The sequence below is a fragment of the Ruditapes philippinarum genome, unplaced genomic scaffold (assembly GCF_026571515.1).
Source record: "Ruditapes philippinarum isolate M1 unplaced genomic scaffold, ASM2657151v2 ctg2817_1_1_1_1, whole genome shotgun sequence".
In the NCBI taxonomy this organism is placed as follows: Eukaryota; Metazoa; Mollusca; class Bivalvia; order Venerida; family Veneridae; genus Ruditapes; species Ruditapes philippinarum.
Window position 1 is genome coordinate 122,409 of NW_026863189.1, and position 13,307 is coordinate 135,715.

The 13,307-nt window shown below is 33.7% G+C and overlaps 2 protein-coding genes across 2 annotated transcripts in view; one reads left to right on the top strand and one right to left on the bottom strand.

Annotated features, from left to right (window-relative positions):
• LOC132721435 (uncharacterized) overlaps positions 1-13,307 on the top strand; it is a gene marked incomplete at its 3' end in the record, with an annotated part of 142,290 nt that overhangs the window by 25,552 nt on the left and 103,431 nt on the right. The gene's annotated exons all lie outside the window — the stretch shown is intronic.
• Positions 3,088-4,983, bottom strand: LOC132721425 (cysteinyl leukotriene receptor 2-like). The gene has a single exon (XM_060705731.1). It carries the CDS (start codon positions 4,329-4,331, stop codon positions 3,192-3,194), a length of 1,140 nt encoding a protein of 379 aa, XP_060561714.1. The 5' UTR covers positions 4,332-4,983; the 3' UTR covers positions 3,088-3,191.

Consider the following 13,307-nt stretch of genomic DNA (forward strand, 5'->3'; position numbering starts at 1 on the left):
TTTATAAACATCACATTACATGCATGTCATTATTTGAATTTACAGCTATTCTAGTGCACAATGATAATTGACACGCTCTCTAGGGTATCGAGAGGATATCACGTTTTTCATTAATTTTCCACTTGAGGTCACGTTTAAACATTATTATGACAAATGATTAACTTCGTAAATTAGAATGGCAATAAATTCAAAAAGAAAATGATTTCTATTCAATATGCCTGGAATAAAAAAAAGATGAAAAAGAAGATCAGAGATTTTATCGAGAATTTGTAATTTGTTGCTAAAACTAGACTTAAAGGAAGCTTTCAGATCAGAAAAGCATGATTTTAATGTTTTTTCAATAGTTAAGCGTAGGTTCAATGGACAATAAAATTTCAGGCAATGTTTTTTTTAGACATTGCTGAACATTTTATTCTGCAATATCTGTGTGATTCAGAGACATTTCAGCCGCGTCACGACAAAACCAACATAATGGGTTTGCGACTAGCATGGATCCAGACCAGCATTTGCATTCCTGCAGTCTGATCAGGATCCATGCTGTTCACTTACAAACCCTATAACAAGTAGAAAAACTGACAGATTATAGCTAACAGCATGGATCCTGATCAGACAGCGCAGATATGCAGGCTGGTCTGGATCCATGCTGGTCGCAAACCCATAATGTTGGTTTTGTTGTGACACGGCTCATTTATATTTCTATAGAAACTCTTTTGATTTTATCGTTAATAATTGAAAGCGTGAAATTCAATAGTAAATTCTAAAATTTCTTCCATGCAAGTAAAAGATATGCTCCAGACTAAACTAGACTGCCCATGCTCAAGCCCTGTTGCTATGGAGTCAGTCTGTTACACCAAGGACACTCTTGACTTGTGATGGAGCTTTTGACTTCTTACTGTGAACCAACTAAATGTCTTGAAAGACAAAAAAACTTCCATTTTGAAAATAGGATGAACCCTATTTCAGCCTGTGAACTTGAAATTTTAAAAAGATAATTTTGTATGCCCATTTGAAAAAAACTTGCCATAATATGGGAAACGCTCATAGGGGCTTTTGATTCTTTTCATATGAAGAAGCTATCAAGCTGGAGAAGGTCTCAGGTGCCCTCAAAAATTAAGGTATTCATTGTGGGCATCTTAGGTCTTCGTCCACAAGTAGAATAGATACCATATATGGCTTAGCAGTGTCAGTAATACATACAACTAATCCAAAATATATTATTAGATGAAAAATATATATAGTTGCCTTGTGGAAGTAATGTCTTAAGTGGTTATTGTCACTATTATACAACTCATCATAGAAATTATTCATTCAGATATGGCTTTAAGCATTTTAATCATATAGCTATTATTATAAATAAACCAACAAATTTGTTATTGATTTATGAAAGGAAAACAAGTTATTTTGACTATTGGCAACTGTTTAATGATGTCAGAGTTCTTCATTTACTTATGCTAATTTGTCTGTTAGGTAATTACAGAATTAAGTGATTAGAATCTGAAGTGTTGAATAATAGGAGATGGGTTTTCTGATTGTTGACATCTGTGGTGTAACAGGTTGACTTGCAGATCCAGTTTGGACAAGATTATAATTATGCATGTGTGAGTGCTTAATTTTGTTTGTTTATCCTCTCTTAAGTTGAAGTGATGATGCATATATAGTCAAACCTGTGTTAAGGACCAGCTCTGAATAAATATCACCCTGCAAATAAAGGTAACTTTTTGATAAAATTTCATTTATAAAATGGAATCAAATAACCCCCAAATATGGACATTTTGCCGATAAAGACCATGTTTTGTCTCCCTCCCTTGGGTGGCCTTTTTTCAAAGGTTTGACTGTATTGACTATTGCTATTGCTATCACATAATATTATCTGAAATATCATGTCATGTTTTTTTATATACTGTAATTTGTTGCAATTGAGGCTGAGTCCCACAGGAAGATTGGTAACCGAATGTTGTGTGTCAATTAATAAAAACTTTACTTTCTTACTTATATAGTATATACATGCATACTCAGTTCTTAGAATTACAGATATTTACTTAAGTTTGCAGGATACTAATTTACATTTATATACATATTTTATATACAATATACACAGCTTCTATTAAGTTCCAAAAATTGGACTGCAAAATCCCTGAGAAAAGAAGTCACATTACATGTATTTTGGTAAAGAAGGAAAAACATTACATTTTACAAGTCACAACCTAAAATAATATAAAACTTTCTATTCTAATAAAGGTTTTAAAAAACTTGGAATTAACTATTATAGTAAACAAACGGTCATTATAAAACAAATAAACATTTTATATGTCAGTTTGGCAAAAACATGTTTCTAGAAAATAATGTTCACAGCTAAATTTGTGTTGAATGTACTCAGCCAGATTTTGGATATGGAATCATCAAATTGTTGTATTAAGTTACATTAACTATGAGGGGTAAAAAAAATATTTTTTCTAGCTTTTTGAAACATATTTTCACAAAGGTTCTAAGCTATTTGAGTATTTTAATTTTGATTTCTTTAATTGGAATGTGTTATTTGCATAGTGAATAGTGTTCCATTTAAGGAAACCAGTGTTCTTTAAATGATACATAATGATTATTCTCCAAGAAATAAGCCTGAGGGCCCTTATAATTACCAAAACGGGGGTGTTTATTTTGGTACAAAATTGGTAAAATACTTTTAAATAAAAAACAATAAAAACAACGTTTATTGTTTTTTGTGTTATTTTCTGCTGGGTTATATATAGTTTAAGCATCAGCTGCAATAAAATTTATGCTTAGTATTTATTAGAGAAATATGATACATCATAGGCTGTTAGACGAATTCTACAGCATGGCACTGTATAGCTGGAAAAATAAAAGTTCAATTCTCTTATTTCATTTCCCTTTGATATAAAATTCATAATCATACTCTTTATTCTGTAATTACAGAGAAAGGAAATAAAGTACAAAGTCTGTGATAAATAGATTTATTTCAATTCATGAACAGTGTTTTAGTATAGGAAGTCATCAAAATTATTGTTTTCGATTGTTGTAAAATGTATATAAATTAATGTAAATTTTTACAAACCCTGATAAATATTACACAGCAGATTTTTCTATATTTTTTCGACTCACAATGTCAAATTTCATGGACCAGTACAACAAAACATTCTTTTTGTATGTTCATATATTATTAGGAAATGAGTGCTCTACCCTTTTAGGCGAGCATCGTATGTTCTTAATCCATCGTTACTGTACCGAAGATCCTGCATTTCTATACAACTGTTACTGTCATTTTGTTGTAGAAACTGCTGTCGGCGTACGCCAAGAGTATATATTCGGCTCATAAGGACTCCATTGTCAAAAACTCCGGTTTCTCTGTTCGGCTTTTTGCAGCAAATCAGGTAAATGACCTCTCGTCGGAATTTAGAACCGCTGAGTATATATAGTACCATATTCACGGCAGCGTTCATCTCCCATAAACCATTTAACATCGGTCCCCAAAATCCTTTTAAGTGCGCCAGCTCTTCTGCATTTAAATGCTTAAATAAATATGGATCTATGATAGAAAAGATGTAGATTGGTCCCACAGTTAACGTAAAGACTACGTTCACTAGCACTAGGATCAGAGAGACAGATAAGTGTCTCGTTACTTTAGATTTCGTTAAATGTTTCCGTTGTGCACGAGAAACTGCAAGCTGGCGGATAATGATATAATTTCCTATTGAAATGAATATAAATGGAATCGCAAAGCACAAGCAAAAATCAATCCAAGGCAATGCGTACATACCAAAGTTCTGGTACTTGATCGATACCCAAGCACATACATTGTTGTATGTGTGTCCCATTCCTAAGAGAAAATGTACATTGACAGCATACAGTATTACCCATGTCACGATGATAACGATGAACGTGATTCTAGTTGTACAAGAGGATCGAACCCAATATGGAAATTTGACACTAACGGCTTTCTCGATGGTGACGGCTGCCAGTAACCACGAAGACGTACTTGAACTAGAATAGTGCATAAATGTTTGCAGTTTGCACGCAAAAGTACCATGCTCTCGAATAATTACTTTAAACATCACTTCGATCCAGTCACAAAATGGCCCGAAAATAAGTATGACAATGTCGGAAACTGCCAAGGCTGTCAGATAGATTGATGTCGATGAACGTCTGTTTCGCTTATTTGTCAGGATAATAATTGTCACTCCATTACCTATTAGTCCAATCACAGTTATTACAATCTTATAGATTTTCTCCACAATGAATGTTGATATGAATTCCTGTTCATCAGATTGTGTGACTGGTGAAACAAATTCCATACTCTGAGTGGTGAAATTATCCATCTTACGTATTTCCTTTTTTGGTTCACAAAAATAAAATCCTGTCAGTGTTTTAGTTCTTTGAAAAATCTTAGAATGTTTTAATATATATTTTCTTTGGAACAATTGAAATTATTTTCATTTCTTAACATCCAAAATGAAGTCAATTATAAACTTACAGAAAAGAAATTCAACTTCTTTTAAGCATTTTTTTGTTTCCATTGTGCTTATCTTAAGCAAAGTATTCAATTGTCATATATATATATTTCTTCAACATAAGCTAATCCTTCGTTTTGTTTTGTTGTCAAGTAAAATGTTTTTTAGAATTTTTTTTCACAAAATCTTTCTTTATAATTCAGCTATTTGATAGAAAAAATATATCTCTGTTGATGAAGTCAGTTCTGATTCAGGATTGTACAAACGTAGATCTTATATCTTATAACTTTCACAAAATTTGGAGAAGAAAAGAAATTCTATTCTAAATATGATAACATATATATAATCACACCAGTTATCCAATTGCCTATCTCTCTCTTAAGTAACGCCTTAAGTAAGACTTGGAGAATTCTAGTGACGGCACTATTGGTAAATTACGATGAACTAAACATCTGATTTATGTCCAATCAAATGCCCATCAGTTTATTGGTTCCCGAGCTTAATTGGTTCTAAAGATATTGTTATTTTACGGCAGCGTTTATAGATTAGAAAGTGACAATGTAAAAGCTTCACAAACTGTCCTCCGATACTGATTAAAGCAATAATCGTGGAGATAATTAGCCGAGCCCTCTTTATGTTAATGCACTGCCCCCTGGTGGCCAGAATAATCAGAGTTTATTACAATAAAAGTATTCAGTGTTTATGTTGTGACTAAAAGCAGTAGATGAAATCTGCGATTTTTATGTAATTTTGCTGTTTTTAATGCATCCAAGGGATCACTTTTTTATCCAGATATTTGTACAGCTTTGATGATGTAAAGGGTATTGAGCAATCTAGTAGAAAATATATATTTAGGTATTTTATTGACTTCTGGTCACAATTTTTGATTACAATTTTAATAAAATTATATATTCTGTTGAATTAACAATTTGTAATTTTTTCCTGAGATTGATTAATCTGAGATGTATTCTGTTAATTGTTAGAATCTAAATATTTGTTTATAATTGTAGCCTTGTTTTCAATACATCCACAATGGACTTTGAATAACCTGGCTGCATACGGCATTGATATGACTGTATGTAAAGTACTATTTCGGCACTCTGAAGTCGTGGGTTCAAATTTTTTTTGATGCAAGCATTATACTTTTGAAATTAAAAAATTTACTTCTCATAACATTTCCAGTATAATGGTTTAACAACTTATTATTATCACGTTTTTCATGTCTAAATATTAGAAGCAAAAATTATTTATTCAAGGTTAATTAGTATATGGCTGAAAAAACAGCACAAAAACACGACCCTAGCTAAAAGATCGTGACATAAACTGGAGATGTCTAATGACTTACTGCTTTTCTTTTTTACAATATTTGAGCCGCGTCACGACAAAACCAACATAGTGGGTTTGCGACCAGCATGGATCCAGACCAGCCTGCGTATCCGCGCAGTCTGATCAGGATCCATGCTGTTTGCTTACAGACCATACAACAAGTAAAGAAACTGATAGGGAACAGCATGGATCCTGATCAGACTGCGCCGATGCGCAGGCTGGTCGGGATCCATGCTGGTCGCAAAACCATTATGTTGGTTTTGTCATGACGCGGCTCATTTATTTATTATCCATAGACATGACATAATGTTTATCCTTGAGAAAAAACTGTTTTTAACCTTTGCTTTGTTGTTGCTGCTGATACCACTGTTGTTGCTATTTTTTATTCTTATGAGGGATGGGTAGTGAAAATGATCTGCTACCAAAAGTAAATGAATATATTTTACATTAAGGTCCTAAAAACCATTTCTGTTAATAATAGAATATAAGAATTTCAAATTCATATATTCTGCATATGGAGACTAGACCAATATCTGCATTTGCAAATTACCCAACCCCCCCTCCCCCTCCTCCAAACTACAGAAAGTTCAAAGTTAGTTCAAGTGGTTTAAATGGAAGCTCCATTTACATCGATCACCATCAAAGGGATAAGGGATTTAAGCATTTGTTAAATTGTTCTGTTGTCACTGCAAAGGAAAAAGTTTCAGTTGTAAAATAAAGTATATTGAAAATGGAAAAATTACTTAAAGGCATATAATTACTTCATTATGCCTCAGAAATGAATAATTCTTTCTGGTTCAGAAGTGGCAAACATGCTGGGTGCCTTACAGATGATCCTGTGTGGCAGTGTACTGTAATGCCCGGCTGGGGGTGGGTGGGGGTCCGGGAGCTGCATTTAATGTATAGCTCTTCCTTATTGATCTTTTCTTTCATATTCATATTTCGTATTTTAAGATTGGATACAAGGCATGTAAGATGCTTAACCTTGGTAGAAAGAAGTGTGAAAGATGTGAAATAATTTAAAATGACCAATTTAGTGATATTTTGTAGTGTTAACTAATTGTTATAATTGCCAAATAACAGTAGAAACAAAAGAATGACCTGCAAATTCTTTTTCAGAAACTGTACCTGGACACGAAAAGAAAAAAAGTTTTTATTTCACAAACATTTAATTTTGGCTTCGAAACGCTGTTATACGTTAAAAGCTTTCATTCATGAAAATGTATGAAATTGGGACATTTCAATACAGAAAGGCCAATCATCAAATTAACCTAGATTAAAATTACTAGTGAACCAAACTCGGGACTGGTTCTGCAATTGTTATAATAACGGTCTTTACTATAAAAGGTCTTCATTAACTGGCATTGATTGAAACTGTAATACATCATACAAATCACACCGTCTTACAAATCACACGGGAAGAAAAACGTATTGATAAAAATTGACATTTCATACTTACTTTTTCACTTGCCTGGATCACCCTTATGTCCTGCATCATTAACATGTATTTTATGAATCATCCTGTTTTATAATAGTATATTAATAAGTAATGAAGATATCACATAAAATATCATTTTCAGCTTAATTAAAGTGACCTGTATAAGCAAGTTTGAGTATAAAGCTAATTTTCTTTTATTGAACCAGGGATGATCCAGAATAACTTGATATTTGTCTTTAATTCTCATAAATTTCATGTTTTTTTAGTCCCCTACCGGAGGAGACTTTAGGTTTACCTTCCGTCCGTCTGTCTGTCAGTCCGTCTATCAGTCCGTCCACAAAACTGGATCCTGCGATAACGCAAAAAGTACTGAAAATATTTTTATGAAACTTGATTATTGGGTAAATGGCAGTAAGAAGATTTAATGCACATCTTTTTCTTTTCTTCCTATGTTGAAAATTCTGGTTGCTATGGCAAAAAATAGACTGAAAATTTGGCAAATTTTACACATAATTAAACTGGATCCAGTGATAACTCAAAAAGTACTGAAAATATTTTCATGAAACTTGAAATATGGGTAGATATGACAGTCTGGAAATTGCACATCTTTTTCTTTTCTTCCTATGTTGAAAATTCTGGTTTCAACAAATAGACTGAATTTCAAGATTTCTTATTTGAATTTTTACGCTTTTTCACTAGAAGTTCTTTATTTCTTAAGGTGTTTACTTCAAACTTTAAATATAAGTTTCTGGTCATCAACCACATTATATGTGACAAGGTTTTCATCTCTGGCACAAAAATTATCAGAATTACCTCCCTTGAGCTTAGAATTTTTATGAAAATAATGTTAGCTTTTTTAAATAACTTCTTTATTTCTTAGTGTATCTACTTCAAAATTCATATATATGTTTCTTATTATCACTCAACATTTATGAGAAGGTTAAATACTCTAGCAAGACTATTTCTAGAATTATGTCCCCCCCCCCCTGAACTTAGATTTTGTTCGAGAAATTGGTATTTTTTACTTCTTCATTCCTTAATTCCTTATAGGCTTTACTTTAAAATCCCACATCATGATAATATGACAAGGTTTATAAATCTAGATCCATATTTTCAGAATTATCTCCTCCTTTCAATTTTTCTTATCCATTCTTAAACTTTCTTATTTCTTCATGGAATTTCTACAAATTCATTATCTGAACACCTTCATTATATTTTTGTTTTTAATTTTCATCTTTGTTACTTACTATACATTATAGTTAATGCTATATTTGAAAATTGTTATTTTTTTAACTTATCTTCTTTGTGACTATAAATGGTATCTTTAAAGTTAAAGTAAAACTGACATCAATGTTCATAAATCTAGCATGACTTTATTTAAAGAGTTATCTCCTCTTTAAGAATTTTGTATTAAAATATGTTACATTTTGGTAACAGGGATGTTTAAAGTAATAACTTAAGAGTCTCCTAAAGCCAGTCTGTTCATAAATACTGTTTCCTGTGATCACTTTTAAAGATTTTTTCCAACAAATTTACTTAAAATAGAGAAAAGTTGAATTATTAGTTATACTTACTCATCCAGAGAAACTTGGACCTTTTGATTATCTGTTGTATAAACATTATTTCCTTACTAGGCACATTACTATGATATAGACAAACTTAGAAATCAAAAGATTTAAGTTCATTTATGTCATACATTCACTGGTAAAATTGAATGGCCAATGGCCCATCAGAATATTTCTTGGGTTCTAACCAGTAGGGGTCTTATGGATTGCTTGCAATTCTATGATAATTACTTGTTTCATAAAAGATATACCTGCTAAAGGATGTTTCAACTTTTCAATTGCAAACTATTCAATTGCAAAAGGTTATTTATTTCACAGAAACTAGTTACGTCTCAGGTCACCTTAAATAACCTTGGAAACGCCACGGCGGGGCAGCTCCAAAAAAGCTATATAACATTCTAATTCTATAATGCACCAAAGTGCCTGATACAAAATACATGTATATGTGTAGCTTTGTTTTAATATGTATCCAAAACTTATTTTTATAATGATTGTCAATGCTTATGACCTTGTGACAACTTACCAACTGCGCCAAATGCACGTTACTATGTTTTCTTAGTTATGCATGTGGTGGCCATAATGTGTTTAGTTGTTATATTTCTTGTTTCCTTGTAAAGAGGATATAATGCACATTTTTATAGTTGTTATCTATTTAACTTTTAATAAATATTATTGAATTTATGGCTTAATTCCGGATATTTCTGGATCATCTCTGTAACAACTTAATGTTTGTAAGTGTTTTTAATTAAAGCCATAAAGGTCAAGGATACCTCGTTATATCTCATGCCGGAATCTCACTTATTTCCGGATGTAGCGCTGTTACATAATGTCCTGTGAAGTAATGGAGAAGTTAAATAACATCCACAATTAGATCACTTTTAAAATGAGTTTATACCAGTATTAACCTTTTATCTGAGTGAATATCAATATTGTATAATGTCTCGCTTAAATGGATGCTCTTTCATTTGAACAACTTTCATTATCGTTGTGTTTTCTGATATATACAGGTCAATGTGTACAAAGTCCATGCATAATGAATTTTGTTATGACATGCTTGTTTAAGTTTGTTTGGCTTTAATGCCAATTTTAACACATATTTGGTCATATTGCAGTTATTCAGCCACCTTAAATCGGCTTCCTGGATAATTAAAACATGCATATTACCAATTTCTTTTCAAGTGACAGACTACTTGTCTTGATTGATTTCTGAATTAGCATCAAGTGACAAAATTTATTGACCATTCCACTCATGTCCAAGATCCATACAAATGTGATATAACATAGAAATTACGCCTTGTGAGAGGATCAAACTGGCTGCTTCTGGGTAAAATGCTGCTGGTATTTTAAGGTTAAGGTGTCTGCTGCTAAATACAGGCATCATACGTTCCAGCCATACTTGAGTCACAACTTTGTTTCGTCATAGTTGACACAAAAACAGTTTAGTTTCAGGAAATAAATTTGACAGTTGTTCAGATGAGCTACAAGGTATTTTTACATTCAGATTTGGATAGATAATATTTGATCTATTTGATAAATTAGGAAGAAAAATTGTATTATAAGGAACTGCTACTAAGTCTGAGATAATAATGCATAGGGGTGGCTGGTATTGCAAAGAATAATAAGTTATATCTTGGACATTTTTCAAGATTTTATTGTCAAATAGAAAGGAAAATAAAGCTGTATCTGCTGCATCTATGACTTCAAAAAATAAAATACTGATAAAGTGTTCTACAGTCTCAGTGCCACCCATATGGGTTTCATCTGGTGGCTAGGAAATATCACACATAAGATCTTGACACATAACCATAATCGTAAATGGAATCAATATGACAATCATGTTGCATTTTTATGTGCACTTCAAAGGACTGGGTGGTGGGGGATATACAGATTTGCTCATGTCTGTCCCTCACACTGTCACACTGTCTGTAAACAGATCGACAAATTAATGGATTATGGAGGCATATTATAAGAATCTTACCGGGCCTCCAGTACTGACTGGAATATCTAGCTGGAGGGTTTCTGTTTACAGTGGTAACAAGGCTCTGCAGAGTTTCCACTAAAATGTTGCCCAAGAGCTAGATATTCCGGTCTGTATTGGCAGCCAGTGTTTGATTCTTTTTCTTGCATATTACATATCAATTATTTTCAAAACATGAAATTAAGAAAACTGATATTCTCATTACGTACTTTTTTCTTATAGTAGCGTATGAACTTACAACATCATTAGTAATGGTAAAATGACGTCATCCTAAGAACGCAATTCCTTCTAAGAAGGAGCACGGCAATGACATCATTAACCCATTACCCCATGAGCATTTTGTGAAAAATGGCTGTTTTAATTGAAAAGGCTCCCATTACAACTTCAAATTGCTATAAAACTATAAAAACTGCTTCAATGCTAATCAAACTTGGCGCAAATGTTGACTGGACCAATGCCTTTGTAACAACATGCTCAGGCTTAAATTTCTAGCCACAATGGCAACGAGGGGACATCTCAAAATTGCCAAAAATCACTATTTTGTGTTGATTTTTTCCATTAAAATTGATTTCAAAGTGCTGCAACGTCTCAATGGATTGAGATAGAGTCCAATGCTTTTCAGCGTTGATTACACGTTACCTTATGATCAATCTGGGGTCATTTTTAGCCTCTCAAAATTTTCTTGGCGATAAGGGGGACTGCCGCCCCCCTTCAAACCCCCCAAACAGAAGGGGGGCACATCCCCCTTCTGGCAACCCCCTGATGTATCTTTTGGCTGGGGGGGCCGCGCCGAAAAAGTGGTCACTTTTTTAAACAACATTTCTCAAACATAAACAAGTGTTGGGGGCTTAAATAAGTCATTTTTTCCCCATTTGAGGCGACTAAAAGGGGGGGGGGGGTGAAAAAGGCGTAGAAAAGCGTATATATCTGGTAATGGGTTAAACACTTTTACTGCTATAGGGACGGCATATGCCTTCCCTATTATTTTCGGCTTATTTGCCCTATGGACGGCTTTTGCAGTTTCTATAATAATAATAATAATTATGATAATTATAATAATAATAAATATACAGATAATTATACCATCGACAATAATTATTATATACTAGCAGATTTCGAAACATATATAATTATTATAGTATTAATAACAAATAATAATAATTATATTTATTATGCCCCCATTTTGAAAAAAAGGGGGTATATTGCTTTGCACTTGTCGGTCCGTCGGTCCGTCGGTCCGTAGACCAAATGGTTTCCGAGTGATAACTAAAGAACCCTTAGGCCTAGGAACTTCAAACTTGGTATGGTGATTGGTCATGACCAGTAGATGACCCCTATTGATTTTGGGGTCAAGGGGTCAAAGGTCAAGGTCACATTGACCTTGAAAGCAAAAACGGTTTCCGATCAATAACTAAAGAACCTTAAGGCCTAGGAACTTCAAACTTGGTATGGTGATTGGTCATGACCAGTAGATGACCCCTATTGATTTTGGGGTCAAGGGGTCAAAGGTCAAGGTCACATTGACCTTAAAAGCAAAAACGGTTTCCGATCAATAACTAAAGAACCTTAAGGCCTAGGAACTTCAAACTTGGTATGGTGATTGGTCATGATCAGTAGATGACCCCTATTGATTTTGGGGTCAAGGGGTCAAAGGTCAAGGTCACATTGACCTTGTAGGTAAAAACGGTTTCCGATCAATACCTAAAGAACCTTAAGGCTTAGGAACATTAAACTTGGTATGGTGATTGGTCATGATCAGTAGATGACCCCTATTGATTTTGGGGTCAAGGGGTCAAAGGTCAAGGTCACATTGACCTTGTAGGTAAAAACGGTTTCCGATCAATAACTAAAGAACCTTAAGGCCTAGGAACTTCAAACTTGGTATGGTGATTGGTCATGATCAGTAGATGACCCGTATAGATTTTGGGGTCAAGGGGTCAAAGGTAAAGGTCACATTGACCTTTTAATTAAAAACGGTTTCTGATCAATAACAAAAGAACCCTTAGGCCTAGGAACTTCAAATTTGGTATGGTGATTGGTTATGACCAATCAGATGACCCCTATTGATTTTGGCGTTAAGGGGTCAAAGGTCAAGGTCACATTGACCTTGTAGGTAAAAACGGTTTCCGATCAATAATGAAAGAACCCTTAGGCCTAGGGACTTCAAACTTGAGATGGTGATTGGTCATGATCAGTAGATGACCCCTATTGATTTTGGGGTCTAGGGGTCAAAGGTCAAGGTCACATTGACCTTGTAGGTAAAAATGCTTTCGGATCAATAACTTAAGAACCCTTATGCCTAGGAACTTCAAACTTGGTATGGTGATTGGTCATGACCAGCAGATGACCTATTGATTTTGGGGTCAAGGGGTCAAAGGTCAAGGTCACATTGACCTTTTAGGTAAAAACGGTTTCCGATCAATGAAATTAAAACGCTTAGGCCTAGGAACTTCAAACTTTGTGTGATGATTGGTCATGACCAGCAGATGACCCCTATTGAGTTTTGGGTCAAGGGGTCAAAGGTCAAGGTCATGAGT

Bases quoted from the DNA above. Each gene is read 5' to 3' on its own strand.
- LOC132721425 (XM_060705731.1), bottom strand. From the start codon at position 4,331: ATGGATAATTTCACCACTCAGAGTATGGAATTTGTTTCACCAGTCACA.